The 18122-nt window shown below is 40.5% G+C and overlaps 1 protein-coding gene across 7 annotated transcripts in view; it reads left to right on the forward strand.

Moving 5' to 3' along the window:
• Window positions 1-14838, forward strand: part of LOC310922054 (uncharacterized protein) — a 65880-nt gene extending 51042 nt beyond the window's left edge. For 2 of the 7 annotated variants that reach the window (XM_083882355.1, XM_083882354.1), the window contains 3 exons: window positions 9367-9453; window positions 10130-10256; window positions 11633-12427. In XM_083882355.1, the coding sequence (XP_083738481.1) occupies window positions 9367-9453; window positions 10130-10256; window positions 11633-11785 (367 nt within the window). In that variant the 3' untranslated portion in view covers window positions 11786-12427. Of the gene's footprint in view, window positions 1-5386; window positions 5550-9366; window positions 9454-10129; window positions 10257-10953; window positions 11280-11632; window positions 12429-14747 lie in introns of those variants that run through there. The other 5 variants (XR_014592288.1, XM_083882358.1, XM_083882356.1 and 2 more) reach the window with 5 other exon arrangements.
• Window positions 14839-18122: the final 3284 nt, after the last annotated feature.

Below are 18122 nucleotides of genomic sequence, written 5' to 3' on the forward strand. Positions count from 1 at the left end.
AGCACTGGCAGTCAGTGTGCCAGGAGGACCTGTGCTTCAGTGCCAATCACTTCTGAAGCAGCTCCAACCCCCTTATAAGCTGCCAGTATCTCTTTTTCAGTTGGGGTGTAACAGGCCTTGGATCCTTTGTGTCCTTGACTCCAGAACCCTAGGAGTCATCCTCGAGTCTTCTCAGGTACTTTTTGCTAGAGGCTCCAGGAAAGACCAATCTCCCCAGATGCAGTGTAGAGCACATTTTTCACATCTTGTCCTGTCCTGACTGTCCCAAGGGCTATTGCATGAACAATCTTCTGTTTAATTTGTTCAAAAGCTTCTTGTTGTTCAGTCCCCAACTTGTCAGAAGGTAGAGAGGACTTACAGTCTGACTGTATTCTGGAATATGCATCCTCCAAAAACCCACAGTGCCTAGGAAAGCTTGTGTTTCCTTCTTGCTGGTTGGTGGGAACATCGCTGCTATTTTGTTGACCACATCCATTGGAGTCTGATAATGTCCATCTTGCCATTTTATTCCTTAAAACTGAATTTTCTGAGCAGGTCCCTTGGCCTTACTCTGCTTTATGGCAAAACTGGGCTTCAACAGAATCTGGAATATCTTATCCCCTTTCTCAAAAACTTCTTCTGCTGTGTTGTCCCACATGATGATATCATCAATGTGTTGCAAGTGTTCTGGAGCCTCACCCTTTTCCAGTGCAGTCTGGATCAGTCCATGGCTAATGGAAGGTCTGTGTTTCCACCCCTGGGGCAGTTGATTTCAAGTGTACTGGACACCCTTCCAGGTGAATGCAAACTGTGGCCTGTACTCTGCTGCCAGAGGAATGGAGAAAAATGCATTAGCAGTGTTGATGGTGGCACCGCTTTGCTGCTTTGGACTCCAGTTCATACTGAAGTTCCAGTATGTATAGCATGGCAGCACTCAGCAGTGATATGACTTCATTCAGGCCACAATAGTCTACTGTCAGTCTTCACTCTCCATTGGACTTATGCACTGGCCATAGAGGACTATTAAAGGATGAGTGAGTCTTGCTGACCACTCCCTGGTTCTCCAGTTCACGAATCATCTCACGAACAGGGGGCATGGAGTCCTGGTTAGTGCGGTATTGCTGATGGTGCACTGTTGTGATAGGGATCAGTACCTGTTGTTCTTCAACCCTCATCAGTCCCACAGCAGAAGGGTCCTATGAGAGACCAGGCAAGGTATTCAGATGATTATTTTCCACTGTCTCCACAGCAGCTATCCCAAAATCACAGTGATGCCCTTGTGGGTCCTTAAAATACCCTCTCCTCAGGTAATCTGTATGAGGGCTGCACGGGGCCTCTGGACCAGTCACAATGGGGTGGTTTTGCCATTTGCTCTGTGTCAGGCTCACTTCAGCTTCCAGTACAGTCAGCTGTTGGGATCCCCCTGTCACTCCAGAAACAGAGATGGATTCTGCCCCTAAATATCTTGATGGCATCAGGATGCACTGTGCACCAATGTCAACTAATGCCTTATACTCTTGTGGGTCTGATGTGCCAGGCCATCAAATCCTCACAGTCTAATAGATCTGATAGTCCCTTTCCTCCACCTGGCTGGAGGCAGGGCTCCTCTAGTTCTAGTCATAGTACTCATTGCTCACTTCTGGTAAATATGACCTGGAGGTTCCTTCAAGAGTATCAGAAGTAACATCATCCCTTCTATTCTGTCTGAGGACTTGCTCACTGGAAACTGCATTGACATTTATCCTTGAAGAATTTCCTGCAGTAGTTGTCATTCCTCTCAACTCACATACCCGTGCTGCTAGGGCAGAGGTGGGTTTTCCATCCCATTTCCTCATGTCCTCTCCATGGTCACACAGGTAAAATCACAGGTTACCTCGTGGTGTGTACCCCCTCTCTAGAGCAGAGGGGTGCTTGTTCCCAATAGCAGACTCTGGTCCATACTGGTGGGGCATGGGACATTTCCTCTCTAACTCTCTCAAGTCTTTCAAATCTGTCTGCTGTCTTGGACAGTCTTTCCACAGCCAAAGTACCACAACCATGTGAACAGACCAAGCAACATTGTGACCAGTGGCTCCGTACCTAATATAACAAATGCTTGTGGATGCCCCACTTGACTCCCTACACAAAATTACAGACTCATTAGGGTTGGAAGGGATCTCTGGAGATCATCTAGTCTGACCCTCCTGCCAAAGCAGGGTGTATTGAATCTGAGATAGAGTTCATTTTTCCTTAGCAGCCCTCACAGTGATGTGCTTAGCATTGGTAGCTGGAAGTGTGTTGATAACACACCAGTGTTTTGGCTACTGCTGAGTAGCACTGTCCCTCTAACATTCCTTCCCCCCATCAAGGGGCTGGGAGTGGGCAAGATCCTGGGAGGGGACACAACCAGGCCAGCTGACTCAAATTAACCAAAGGGATATTCCATACCATATGATGTCAGCTCAGATATAAAAGCTAAGGGAGAGTGCGGGAACAGGGGACATTAGTTATTCTACGTTTGCCTTCCAGAGCAACTACTACTCGTGCTAAAGCCCTGCTTCCCAGGAAGTGTCTGAACATTGCTCGCTCATGGGAAGTAGAGATTAACTTTCCCCTTTCCTTATGTACGTGCAAACTTTCGCTTGTTTTTTTTTTCCTTTGCTTTAGTAAACTGCTTTATCTCAACCTACTAGTTATTTTCCATCTTATTGTCTCCCCTGTCCCACTGGGGAGTGATAGAGCAGCTTACTGGGCACCTGGCACCCAGCCAAGGTCAAACCACTACAGTCCTTTTGGCACTCAAATGTGGGATAAGATAATGGCAGTTATACATATAAATATATTGCATGCTATAGTAAATGGTAAATAGTAGTTATCAAGTAGTAAGCTCCTACGCGGGACATGGTGTTTGTTAGCTGCACTGCTTATCACTGTTTAGCTGAGTTTGGGAACATGTTAAGACAAACAATGACAATGAGTGAATACAGCTCCTTCTCCCTGCCCAGGGTGGATGTGAATGATTTTATACTGCAGACTTCCATGGTCTTTGCTCATCCTTATGTAAGCTGTTTAATACTATTAATAATATTAGCTAATACTGTTGGTACGCTATGGAATTCATGCAATCTGTCATCATCCTGGTGTAAGAGAAAACAAACTTTAGGTGAGGAGATATTGAAATCTGCACTGAGGCATCCAGTTCCTGGGTGGCAGGGTTCATGGAAGAATTTGGGCAGGTTCCTAGGGTAGTTATCACCTCCCATTGCCTGGGACTTTACACCCAAACAGGTAAACAACCCTAATAAACTGACCTGTCAACTGATAGAAGGGTGCCTTGTTTACCCCCACAAAAACCAGCAACTTCTTGCCCTGTACTAGAGCCTGGCCTGTGCCTACCAAGCCACTGTTCAGTATTCTCACAGGACTGTAGTTGAGGCAGGAATCCAAACTGCATTTGAGGACACTATGGCTGAGACAGGAACTCAAACCACAGTGACTATGACTGAGACAGGGACTAAACCACAGCAACTACAGTAATTGTCCCAGTAGTGAAAACAAAAAAACGGACAAGGCAAGTTGCAGGCCCATACTACTGATTAGTAAGGGAGGAAGAAGAAGAGGAAGTAACAGTAGGAAAGGAGGGATTAGATCAAGAGGCAGGCCCTTCAACAAAGAAATTGAAAGGAGTGAGGCAAATCAAATGGGAAACTGAAGTTATTTGGTCCCTGACCTCATCAGAACTTTGAGACTTGCAAAAATATTACAGCCACCAGCAAGGTGAGTGGATTTCTGCCTGGCTGCTTTGGTGCTGAGATAACAGGGCCAACAGTCAATAATTAGAACTTCATGAAGCCCAGCAGCTGGGATCCCTTGCTAAAGATCAGGAAATTGAAAGAGGAATTAGAAAGGAAGTAGCAATTTTCAGACTTTGGAAATGGCTTCTCTCAAGTGTGAGGGCAAGATATTGATTTAAAGGAGATTTTGTGAACTCCCCAGGAATGTGGACCACTGCAGACAAAGATATCCAGTACTTAAGAGAAGTAGCAGTGCTGGAAATCATCTATATTGATCTAAACAGTGACAGAGTCCCTAAAGATCCAGAAGATGCCCCTTGCCCAATGGCCATGTGGAGGAAGGTGGTCCAAAGTGCCCCTGCATCATATTCCAGCAGCTTGGTTTCATTGTATTATCCACAAATGGATACACCAACTATAGAGATGGCATCCTCATGGCTCTGAAATGTAGAAACTCTGGGTACTTCCTCATCCCTACAAGCCAGCACCCCAGCTTTTAAGGGCAGCCCAAGAGATCGGTCCTCTCCTGCTCTGGTCAGAGGGAAGTCCCAAGCTCAGGCTGTGTGGCGAACTCTGGTTCTTTCTGTGTGACCAGAGGGAGGGCATGAGGAAGTGGGATGGTGAATCCACCTTTAAGCTGGAAGGCCATGTCCGTGAATTGAGAGGGAAGAGAGCTGTTAAGAAAGGGTCATCCAAAATGATTCTGTGTAGTTGCTTCAGAGAGACAAGAAGGCAATCAGTGATCTCCCAGACATAAAAGAACTGAAATAACTTTCTTTAACCCTGGTGAGGACACTTCTGATCTGGCATCCCAAAGGTCAGACAGTGAATACTCTGACCAGGAACAGGAACATAAGGTCCCTGCCTTCAGCCAGGAGGAGGAAAGGGATGACTGAGTATACTGGACTGTGTGTATTCAATGGCCTGGCACATCAGATCCACAGAAGTATAAAGCTTTAGTAGATACCAGTGCAGAGTGCACACTGATGCCATCAAGGCACAGGAGTGTGGAATCCATCTGCATCTCTGGAGTGACAGGGGGAGGCCAGGAGGTGTCCGTATTAGAGGCTGAGGTGAGTTTAAGAGCGGACAAATGGGAAAAGCACCCCATCGTGACTGGCCCTGAGGCACCTTGTATCTTTGGCATCGACTACCTCAGGAGAGGGTACTTCAAGGATCCAAAAGGGTATTGATGGGCTTTTGGTGTAGCTACTATGAATACAGAAAAAATCAAACAGTTATCCACCCTGCCTGGCCTCACAGAAGATCCCTTCATTGTGAGATTGCTGCAGGTTGAAGACCAGCAAATACCAATTCCTACCAGGACAGTGCATTGGCGGCAATATCGCACCAACCGAGACTCTGTAACTCTCATCCATGAACTAATTCGTCGACTGGAAAGCCAAGGAGTGATCAGCAGGACCCACTTATCCTTTAACAGCCCCATATGGCCAGTGTGAAAGTCTAATGGGGAATAGAGGCTGACAGTAGACTTGTGGCCTGAATGAAGTCACACCACCTCTGAGTGCTGCCATACAAGACATGTTGGAACTTCAATATGAGCTGGAATCAAAAGCAGCCAAATGGTGCCACAACTGATATGACTAATGCATTTTTCTCAATCCCTCTGGCAGCAGAGTGCAGGCCACCGTTTGCTTTCACTTGGAGGGGCATCCAATACACCTGGAACCAACTGCCTCAGGGGTGGAAACACAGCCCCACAATCTGCTGTGGATTGATCTAGACTGCACTGGAACGCAGGGTCACCTAGACCAGGTTACACAGAAATGTGTCCAGGTGAGTTTTGAATGTCTCCTGAGAGGGAGAATCCACAACTTCCCTAGGCAACCTGTTCCAGTGCTCTGCCACCCACAACATAAAGTTTTTCCTCATGCTGAGATGGAACTTCCTGTGTTTTAGTTAATGGCCATTGCTTCTGGTTCTGTCACTGGGCACCACTGAAAAGTCTGGCACCATTCTCTTGGCACCCACCTTTGAGATATTTATATGTAATGATGATATCCTCTCTGAGTCTTCTCTAAAGAGGCCCAGCTCCCACAGTGTCTCCTCATAAAAGAGATGCTCCAGACCCTGCCATCATCTTAGTGTCCCTCCACTGGACCCTCTCTAGTAACTCCTTGTCTTTCTTGTACTGAAGCGTCCAGAACTGGACACAGCACTCCAGATATGGCTTCAGTAGGGGCGAATAGAGGGGGAGGATCACCTCTCTCAACCTGTTGACCACATTCTTCCCAATGCACACCATTGGCCCTCCTGGCCACAAGGGCACACTGCTGGCTCATGGTCAACTTGTCATCCACCAAGACTTCCAGGTCTTTCTCCGGAGAGCTGCTCTCTAGTAGGTCATCCTCAGCCTGTACTGGTCCTTGGGGTTATTCCTCCCCAGGTGCAGGACCCTACACTTACCCTTGTTGAACCTCATTAGGTTTCTGTCTGCCCAACTCTCCCACCTATCAAGGTCCTGATGAATAGCAACACAGCCTTCAGGTGTATCAGCCACTCCCCCCCAGTTTTGTATTATCAGCAAACTTACTGAGGGTACATTCTATCCCTTTGTCCAGGTTGTTGATAAGCAAGTTTACTGTGTTTTTTACACACCCCACTCTTATATGGCTTCATCACCGGCTCAACCCCAGGTTTCTCATAGCAGAGTCTCAGACATCTGATTCCTTAAAACAATTTATTCATGGTGCAGTAACACAGAAACAGCTCAAGCTGGTTCCTCCAATTAGGAACCCTAAGCAACTGAATCCCTGGGCTTTTATATCCTTCCAGTCTATCTGCATAATAGTCTGGAGTCTTCCTGCTGAGTCCTCAGCTCCTGCTGTGTCTCTGAGTGTCCAGTCACCTGGCTGGTGCTACAAGTCTCTGTGCCCTTTGTTGTTCAAAAGGTCAGTGCCAGCTCACAGCCTCTTCCTGGGGCTCCCACTATTTCCCACCACCCAGAGTTTAATCTGCAGCTCACACTGCAGCTGCACACTGAGCTACCTGCAGAGAATGTATTACTCAACACTCACAAGAGCAGAAGGGAAGTTATTCCACACTACCACCATTCTTCCCAGTACTACTAGTTGGAGACAATTGTTGTGAAATGTCTCTGCCTCAAAGCTTCTGTTTGTCTCAGAATTCAAAAAATTCTAGCACCGCTAGACCTAATGTTGGTCTAAGGCAAATCTTGGAGTGATTTCTAGTGAACTTTATTTAAATCAACAGGAAGTTGGCTCCAGTCATTACCCTGTGGAATTTTTCCTTTTATACAAGAATGTTAGTTCTGAGTATGATTTAGTCGCACAATTAGTATCAAACTTTTCAAACTATTTTTCCTTAAATTTTGCTATATTAGTGTTCCTTAAGAGTGTGAATAAAAACAGGCACACAAAAATCTTTTTATAGACAAATGTAACATAGAGGTAAGAATGGTGTCAGACACAGCTGTAGCTCTTCAACTTCAAATATGAAAAGCAGAAACCGAAAATTAGATTTAATGAATAAACAGTTTCTAGTTGGAACACAAATACTAGGGTGCTTACTTGATTGCTCATGGATATGTATGCAGGAAAACAAAATAAAGGGGATGTACTCAATGTAGACCAGGTGGGAGCACTGTCAGAACAATATATTAATTTCCAATGTCCCCATTTGAAAAAAGGTGATAATAAATGTAAGGATGTTCAAAAGGAGGTGCATGTTAACCAGTGAACAGATGATCAATGATTGTAGGGGTTCTTTCCATGATTTTGAGGCCATTTTATATTTTTCTTTACCAAAAAATTAATCAAATTTAAGAACTTGCTGAAAAAAAATAGTTATGAACTTTTGTCCTGTGCAGCATCAGGAAATCAAGCTAGATGATACTGTCAGAATATAAATCCAAATAGTGATACTAGGTATATCTTAATATATGCTTTTGTAATTTATCTAATAACTGTTGTTTTCTTGGCCTTTCTAAATATTAAAATCAGGGAGAATTGCAAAAGCTGGTACGCATAAGTGTAACTTGTGTTGTATCTTAAAATGCCCTGACAATTAGTTTTTAACTTCCCTGTTGTCTTTGTTGGTTCTTCCTGTCTGTTTTTCCTGCCCTATGAAGAGGTGATAGAAAAGAGTCATCTTTGACAGATAGGTACTATGTTTATGTCGAATTAAGCTTTTACTTGCTCAATTTTTACTTTATTTTAACATGTGCCTCGGTATGTTTGCAACCAGTTATTTAATGTTCTGTTCTATTTGAGATCAGACTCTGTGGGGGTGCTGAAATTGTATCATAGGTTTTTTAGTTGTAAGTTTGATGTGATTTGGACTTTAACCCTAGCCAGGCAAAGTTCTTGTCTTGGATTGTTCTTATCAGAAGTTGATAAGAGTTGCTAAGGCAACCTAATCCTCTGCCCAGAGTTTCGGTCATCCTATTGTATTTTCCCCCATCACATTGTATTCTCCCCCACATGCCCATCATACCCCAGGCCCCAAAACCTTCAGGAGAGGTGTCTGACAGTGATTGGTGGGTCTCCCAGGACCACATCCCAAATTCACCTGATTTGTTAATGTTGTGTATTGCATTTTGGCCTTACCCACCTGGCTTTGTTTCATTGGTCTTGTAACTTGTGCCCACCCCGGAGATTTTGGGGGAACAAAAACTCCCTGCAAACGAGGCCGGGGGTCACTCCCGAGAGGCACAGGCCTGGAACCAGGGGCTGCCCCTGAGTTTCCCGAATAAAACCTTTCTCCCTGAGCCTGGAGTGTCCCCTCTTTCGAACCACGGCCGTGACAGCCAAGGCAAAGGGGCTGCGGAGCCAAAGACCCACGCAAAGGTACTGTTGGGCATATCAGAGCTAGCAGGGTGGCCCAGCAGAACGCTGAGCTGACCTGAGAGACAGATACGCGAAGCAACAAGACTCCATAACAGCAACTTCATCAAATTTCATACATCTGTATAAAACAGCTGTTTTGTAAAATACTAAGAGCTTTTCAGTGTGTTATAGAATAATGCATAGGTTTGCTGAGTATGGACTGCTAGGAAAATGATAGATATTAACATTTTCATTTTTATTTTGACAACAGCTTGAGATTCATTTTGCACTGCTTGGTAATAAACCAATACAAATGCTAGCTTATGTATTCAGGAATTAAATTTCAGTCATGCTGAACTGGAATTCCAGTGATCATACGCTTGCAATGTTAATCTTTGAAGTTTGTATTGCTCAAGTTTATGCCTTTTGTCTTAATGTGTATTTTCATTCAATTGTATTATTTTCCTGACTGAAGAAACTTAGTATAGGATTAGTGAATTCAGTGTGTTTCCATTGTTATATAAGTACAGGCATGTGAGGATAAGCATAAAACTAAAATCTGAAAGGAAGGGCACAACTTCTTTTTCCTACTTCTCACTTCCATTCTCTCCTTTCCCATCAAACTGAAACATATGAATTTTTTTCGTTTTGTTTGTATGGTTCATATATTATTGGTCATAGATAATGTTAAATTCAGGGATATTTACTTAGTTGTGTCAGATAATTTTAAGAGCTTTCTAGTTTTATCCAGTTGCTGAGTTTATTATTTTTCTTCTTTGGTGATCTTGAATTTCTTGGTCCTCCAGAGAAAGGTGTAAAAGGAAGAGTAGAAGTCTCTCCAAGTCTCCTAAAACGACCATAAAAAAGTATTCACAAGCTCCTTCTCCGAGAAGGTCAGTTTGCCATAAACATAAAAGTTAATGAGCAGTAAAGGAGGAAAAAGTTGTAGTATTTATGTTAAATTGAAATGTGATATAGAGATCAGTGTTATGAAAGGAGCTAACTCAATTTGTGCTTCTTCTGGTTTTTGTTTTTGTTTGGTTTTTTTGGGGTTTTTTTTTTGTTTGTTTGTTTGGAAGAAGCTCTTTAGTAATTTTCATTTCTAAGGAAAAGGTCTATTTTTCAATAAACAGAACACTCAAAAGTGGATGCAGATACATATGTTGAAAACAGTTTGGGAAGTATTTTCATTGATTTACTGCCTTTTCATTAGTTATCTCAGATAATTTCAGTTGGTCAGTATGATTCAGTTCTGAGTTAAAACAGACCAAAAAGCCCGTTATGGATTTGATCTTTGGTATGCTTTCAATTGGAAAGTTTTAAACCTGTTAGCTCTTTGCAAATACCATGTATACTGAACACATGCATTCTTTAGCTCTCTTCCCTTGACTTTGTGAAGGGATTTTTATGTTTGAAAGTGACTGAACCTTTCTGAAAGAAAGCAAACCAGGATATCAACATTCATAGTTATTGTACAATTTACTGTACAGTACAGACAGAGTATGCATTGGTAGTACAGTTGTTGCTGTGGGATCAAATTCTGATTTGAGAAAAAATTTTCTTAAACAGAAACAAGAAAGAGAAAAAAAGAGAAAGAGATACAAATAATGAAAGAAGAGAAAGGGACTACTTCAAGAAAAAAAATAGTAAAGAAAAAGAGGGAAAGGAGAAATCTGACAAAAGCACCACTGTGAAGGTAAGCTGTGTGACCAGGTGATAAACAGAGGGGAGTGCTACAAGTGGAATAATTACTGGAATTTCCTCCCTTATTTATCTTTCTTTTCCTCACCCTTCTTTTTCCCCTGTTTTCTTTATCAAAGTATTGACACTTGATGGAGTTTTTGTGAATAGGTTACTGAAGCACTGTTTTGGTTTCTCTCTCTTTTCTGTTGTGTTATGTTAGGAGTTGGCTGGCTGCCTATCTGTATGGGCAGGCATAAAGGAGATTGTATAACTAAGCAGAAGGGGTCAGGGTTAGTTTGCCTGTGTCGTGGTTTAACCCTGGCCAACAACTGAGCACCACACAGCTGCTCTCACCTACTCCTCCCTGATGGGATGAGGGAGAAAATCAGAAGACTAAAAGGGAAAAAACTCATAGGTTGAGATTAAGACAGTTTAATAGGAAAAACAAATGCTGCACACACAAGCAAAGCAAAACAAGGAATTCATTCACCCGTTCCCATGGGCAGGCAGGTATTCAGCCATCTCCAGGAGAGCAGGGCCCCATCATGTGTAGCAGTTACTTGGGAAGACAAACACCATTGCTAAGAATGCACTCTCTCCTCCTCCTTCCCCCATCTTTTGATTCCTATGAAGAAAATTAGCTCTATCCCAGAAAAAAACAGCACAGGCTTTTGATCTGAAAAGATTTTTAATAAACTTTCATTCTGCAGTTCAGCCTCTCCCTGGTTGCTTTGGTCCTGGACTGCATATTTGACTCTGCAGGAATAAAGCTGAAGATTTGAGGAAAGAGTAGTATGGGATTTTTCCCTTGAAAAATAGAAGGTGATGTGATTAAGAAAATAAGCATATTCAAATGTTTAATCTTAAAATTTAAAACCCAGCATGCTTTTAAAGAGTAGTTTGTGGTACTCAGAATTATTCAACTGTTATAAACCAGCTGATTTAGGTGACTGTCCACATGCTTAAGTAATTGTCTTACCCAAGAGCTCTCTTAAAATTTATCAGTTACCTGAAAAAAAATATAAAAGAAAAATTGCAATTCTGTTTTACTTTTAAAACATGTTGAAGTCCTAATTTCTGAAGCTTTTTCTCATAGGTGCCATGATACCGTTTGTTCTGTATTACCCGAATATTGATCATAAAGACAAATCACTTTATGGCAGTGATTTCTTGGGTGACAGGTTATTATGAGTGCCTAACTTCAGCCAATTAAAAAAAAAGACTTAAAAAAATTTAATTAAAATTTTTTAAAACCCTGATGCCTCTATTCTGAAAATTGCTGAAAGAAGGCATGTAAAAATTGAGGCAATAAAAATACCAGTAATTGGTTGGAAGTCTTATCTTGTAATGCTAAGAGGTTTTTTTTATTTATAATTTTATCTTTGGTAGGACAAAGATCACACTAAAGAGGATGAGAATTCAGAAACTGACAAGGAAGTAGGCAATAGAGATACAGAAAGGATTGATGAAGTCAAACTACAACAGAATGGGAACTGTCGATCAAATGACGAAAACCTCTCAATTAAAATGGAAGAGGTTTAAAGCAAAAAATGGACCTCTGACTCAACTAAGGAATGAAATCTGAAGCTTTTTTTTTCCCAGAACAAGGAAGAAAATATGAAAGTAATCAACCTGAACATGGTGATAGTACTAGTAGCTCTTCCAATTCTAGTGACAGCTTTCACAATTTCTTGCTGTAAAGCGAGAGAGCACAGACCAGTAGTTATACCCTGAAAAGGCAGATGCCATCAGAACTATTCATGTCTGAAAATCCATGGATCTCCATGATGGCTGTACTTGTAAAATTATTTATGTTAAGTTTTGCCATTTTCTGTTACAAATAAGTAGAAACTGAAAGATGTAAACCTGAACTATCAAAAAAAAAAAAAAAAAGCTGAATATATGCTTTGAAGATTGTTTAAAGTTCTGCTTGTTCATGAATTTTGTATTGGTTTACTTTTTGGGTTAAAAATCCACAAAACCTTCAATGTGTACTGTTTGATGTGCTTCAAAATGGTGCATAAATGTACACATTTTCTTCTGTTATAAATGAAAATTATTTTTAAATACAGTTTTATGGCTCCTATGTTAAATGCCCACTGACTAGTTTGTTTTTCATTTGCTTACTGCTTGAGATTCTTGGGTTTTATTTAAAACAATTTCTTACTGTTATGCTTAAAATATTTATTTTTTTTAAGTACTTGAACAATGCATTATACTTTCCTGTTCCAAAAAGGAACATTGCTATGTTATAGATAATAAGTTAGCTTGCTGGGTTATTTTGGGGTTGTTTTGGGGTTTTGTTTATTTTTGTCCTTCCAGAAGTGAGCACATTTATATGATATTATTATAACTTACAGCTTTGTTTTGAGCCATACTGCAGTGTCTGTTCAGTTGCAAATAGTACAGGTGCCATTATGAAAATACTTTTTTCTTATTTGTTTAAAAAACTATGGGAGCACAAGCAGAAGCTGAAGTGCCTTCTTAAAATAATGTGGTATTTTCCAGAAATGTTTGTGCTATTACTTATTTTCATCTAAATCTATCATTATCTCTATTGCTATTTCCCACCACAATACTGTAGACAAGAATGCAAGTTACTTCTCAGAAGGATTTTTTGACTCACTTGTTAAAATACTAAAACTCCATTTTAACTTTTTTTTTTTATTACTAGAAGAGATTTATAGGTGAAAGCAAAGATGCATTTCGGGTACCACCACTGTACAAAAGCAGTAGCTGAATACAAAGCATTTTCTGATCACCTGCATCAGACAGCCCTTCAGACATTTAATCTACATTTGGATAGCCTTAATTGTTACGTCTCCATCATCATCTCTGATGCCTGTTGGGTGATATAAAAGGAATCATATGCAAAAACTGAGGGGATAAATAATTTTGCCAAAAAAGTCCTAATTTGCATAGGAGTTATATAGTAAAGATTCTTTTTTTTTCATTCTTTAAAGGAAAAGCATGTAAGAAGAGAATGACAAACCAAATGTTTTTATCAAGCTAAAACACTAAGTACTTGAGTACCTTGAGTACTGTGTCCAGTTCTGGGCCCCTCAGTTTAGAAAGGATGTGGAGACACTTGAGCGTGTCCAGAGGAGGGCAACAAGGATGGTAAAGGGCTTGGAACACGAGCCCTATGAAGAACAACTGAGGGAGCTGGGGTTGTTTAGCCTGGAAAAAAAGAGCCTCAGGGGAGACCTTATTCTCTACAACTACCTGAAAGGTGGTTGTACTCAGGTGGGGGTCAGTCTCTTCTCCCAGGCAACCACTGACAGAACAAGAGGACACAGTCTTAAGCTGCGCCAAGGGAAGTTTAAGTTAGACATTAGAAAAAAATTCTTCACTGAATGAGTGATTGCACGCTGGAGTTGTCTGCCCCAGGGGGTGGCAGAGTCACTGTCCCTGGACGTGTTTAAAAAAAGACTGGGCGTGGCACTCAGTGCCATGGTTTAGTTGATGAGGAGGTGTTAGATCATAGGTTGGACTTGATGATTTCAAAGGTCTTTTCCAACCTAGTTCATTCTGTGTTTCTGTGCTCTCTGAACTAATTGAATCAGTTTCATCATTGTGAGATTTCTTAAGAGTCATACCTTTAAAATTTATACCTAAAATCAAGTAGATTATTTTTAAAACAACTTAATACAACCAAATTACTTGCCTTACTTCCTATGAAGTTATTTCCTTCAGTTAAAAAAAATAATAATACCATATTAACTATTTGCTTTCAATTTGTTTTTATTTTCCTTTGCATAAGTAATTCTTACCACAAAAACAAAAAAGAAAAGCATATTACAGGGAATGTAAAACAACTCAATTTGATTGTAAGACGCTTAATCACTCTTTTTTAATAGGATTTTATGTTCTTGAGACTGTTTACATTCAAGACTATAGAAAACACTTTACCATGTATAGACGCTCATTTTTGTGATGTTTAAGCCACATGCTGTTGATTGGTAAGCAGCTTATTTTGATCAAAGAATGACAAATCTGTATGCTTATAGAAAGACTGTGAAGGACTGTCTTACAACTGTCTTATTTATGATGTGTAAGTAGCATAGAGCAAAGAAATTCTTTGCATACTTGTTGTCCTTGGTACCATTTCACTAATAAAATTAACTATTTTAGAGGGAAGTTTTTGCTTTTACATACTTTCAGTTGATCTGATGCTGGCTGGATGCCAGGCACCCACCAAAGCCTCTCTATGCCTCCCCTCCACAGCTGGACAGGGGAGAGAAAATATAATGAAGGCTTCATGGGTTGAGATAAGGACCAGGAGAGATCACTCATCAAATACCATCATGGGCAAAACAGGCTCAGATTAGAAATATGAATTGAATTTATTATTAACAAAATCAGAGAAGGATAATGAGAAGTAAAATAAAACCTTAAAAACACCTCCATCCTTCCCAGCTCTACCCCCTACCACAGTGGTGCAGGGAGACAGGGAATGGGGGTTATGGTCAGTTCATCATACATTGTTTCTCCCACTGCTCAGGGAGAGGAGTCCTTTCCTCTGCTCCAGTGTGGGATCCTTCCCATGGGAGACAGTTCTCCATGAACTTCTCCAACATAAGTCCATCTCACAAGCAACAGATCTCTGCGAACTGCTGCAAGGTGAGTCCACTCCATGGGCAACAGTCCTCCTCAAACTGCTGCAATGTCGGTCACTTTTCCACGAGGTGCAGTCCTTCAAGAACAGGCTGCTCAGGCATGGAGTTCTTTCTCCACAGGCCTCCCACAGGGTCACAGCCTCCTCACAGGCATCCACCTGCTCCAGTGTGGGTCTCCTCCACAGGCTGCAGGTGGATCTAGGCATCTCCATGGATCTCCATGGGCTGCAGGGGAACAGCCTGCTTCACCCTGATCTTCACCATGGGCTGCAGAAGAGTCTCAGTTCTGGTGCCTGGAGCACCTCCTCCCTGTCTTTCTCCACTGACCTTGGTGTCTGCAGAGTTGTTCCTTTCACATATTCTCACCCTACTATTCTCTAGCCACAATTACAACTGTGCCGCAATGTTTTGGTTTTGTTCTTCTTTTTAAATATGTTATCATGGAGGCATTACCACCATTTCTAATTGGCCCAGCCTTAGCCAGCATCATCTGTCTTCAGAGCTACCAAGTATTGGCTCTGCTGGACATGGAGGAAGCTTCTGACAGCTTCTCACAGAACACCCCTGTTGCCCCCATGGTACCAAATCTTGGCCATGCAAACCCACTACATTCAGGCAGCTTCTCTGATTTGAAATGAGGATACAAATGAAAATAATACCTTTGAAAAGCTAAGTTTCTCCTTTGGGAGAAATTAGAATTCTTGTAGTGTATCACATTTCAGCTGAGATTAGTTTGATTTCCTGAGTTTTGTTATCCTGAAATGGCATAGCTCTATTATATAGCAGTTACAGAATATGCAAAGGACTGTATACAGTTAGCAAAGAAACATGCCTTTGAAAATTAATAGTTAAGGATGGAAGCCTTACTAGCTAATGCATCACATGTGTAAGTCAATATGCAGCACATTGTTATATCATATGTGAATTAATGGTTTCCTTACAAAAAGTTTTGGGTTTTTTTTTTATTAAAAAAGGCAAGCAAACAAAAACAAATCGGCCAAGCACATAAATTCCCTCCCCACCCCAGGTCATATTTTCTTACAAATTCTATATTTTTTTATTTTGCTTTGTAAATACTATGCAGATCTGTGAAGTAGTTAAGTTATATGTATTCCTATTACATGATTTTAGGTTCCACTCTTCCTTAAAAGCCACCACTACAGAGCTATTATTCTGTAAAATGCCTCTCTCTGCAGAACATAGTTAATTTTTAAACCAGTAGCATAGCACAGTAATGAAGTTCCTGTTTGCTCTGCTAGGATTGTGTGCATCATCCATTAAATGTGTACCTCTTCCATTGAAAGTTCATTGCCTTCATCATTAATATGTTTGCATGCTGCCTTTCCATGTCAGGTTATTTGCATTTGCACTTTATAAATGAGATTAAACTGGGTGGAGGTTTTGAGAACAGTGTAGATCATTACAGTCGTATTGTTTTAAATGTAATATCATTTGAATCAGCCTTTATTGTAAATGTTGTGATTTGTAATTGCTCAGAAAACTGATGATATGCTGATGTTTTGCTAAGATCAATGTAAAACATTTATGTGGAAGCTTCCATTAGTGACCACAGTTATTTCACAATAGTGTTTCTGGAAAGCAGATAGGATTTTAATTTCGATTTTAAGAGGAAGGTAGCAGAAGACAACTGCTGGTGGATGAAGCAGGATTCCAAGCTCAAAATAGAGGTGGCTATGGCTTAGATAAATTCATTGAAGTTAATGGTAAACCCAGATGTTAAGGATGAAATTTTGTTTGTACTGTTAGTAGTATGGTGTGCAAAAAATCTTGCTTTTCAGGTTTCAGAATTAGAACTAAGAGGGGGAAAAAGCACCTAAGTTGGAAACTAGAAACATCTGAACAATGCCTGAGAAATTGGTGAGACATGCGTTATGCCTACTCATTATTTGCCTGCTAATTTCTTTGATTGCAATTTCAGATAGTTCAGATGTATCTATCCTTAAATTATCTGGCTAGCAGTGGCAACCTTCATACAGCTTGGACTCTGAAACAAGATGACCATTTAAGTGCATTTATTCTGCTGCTAAGAAGGTAAACTCTGCAGTCTGGAGCATGCTTGTATTGCTTGATAAAGTTCTCCAGCTCAGGTACATCTAAGGCAATACCTGAAATTAATTTGAAACTGCAATTCTATTTGTTACATGGTGGCTTATCTGTGTTGCCCTTAGTTTGAACTGGTATTTTGTAATAGTTTTTAGATTTAGGGATTTCTGTGATTTTTTTTTGGTCTGAGGAAGAGAGAGTAAGTAAAGGCTGCTTTGTATGATAAAAATTCTTGTATACTGCATACTTATCCTTATTACTGCGACCAGTTATTTTTTTAATTCATGTGTAGAACTGTTGCAAGCAGTAATGACATAGTGATGTCTGTATCTTCTACTTTTTGGTCTGAAGAATCTCTGCTTCACTGTCATGTTAGTTTGTAATGAATTTTTTGTTATTAGTTTGAAAATTGCATTATAATGGTAAACCAAATAGTTTTAAAGACGTGAATTCTAAACAATGAAGTATTTCAAATTGTGGCATATTATGGGTCCCATCTGCCACTTGATACTTTCAGTTTTATAGCAGTGGATTATGGCCTATGGTGTTGTCATAATATTAAAAGTGAGAATTTGACTTAGTGAAACAAATGCTGGGATTTGCAAATAGTAAAAATAATGTAAATCAGTAGGGGCTCACCTCAGAAGGACGTAGTTTTCTCACCAGAGAGTAGTGTTGACAGTTGAAAATTGTAGATCGTGTTATTACCTAAAGAGAATCTAACATTTAATTTTGTTTGCTATATGTTGAAAAGTGTAATTTAAATAATATTGAAAACTAAAAGCACTGTATAAAAGGGATTTTTTTAATGTAAGAGAGGTATGCTTTCAGTTGTGTTTAATTTTAAACTTCTATAAATGTCTCTTCATGAGGTATTTATTTTTATTTCAAATTCAAGAATGGTTCATTTGTAGGTAAGTCTTATTGCAAGATCTGAGCATGTTAGCAATGGTTTTTTTCCTGTACTCTCATCAATATAGAACAACTTAATAAACTTGCCTGACAATATGTGAAGGTAGCTGTTTCATAAAGGTAAAGCCTTATAAAATAAGGGCCTTGTTACCTTTGTAAAATCATGGGTCAGGCCTGCTAATTCGGCTAAGTAGAAGAGGACTATGGGAAAGTGACTCAGCTGAATTAGAGGTAGAAAACCAAGTTATATAACCATTGCATGTACACATTGTGGTTTATGGTGG

This window comes from Zosterops lateralis (genome assembly GCF_965231275.1).
Source record: "Zosterops lateralis genome assembly, chromosome: W".
Classification (NCBI taxonomy): Eukaryota; Metazoa; Chordata; class Aves; order Passeriformes; family Zosteropidae; genus Zosterops; species Zosterops lateralis.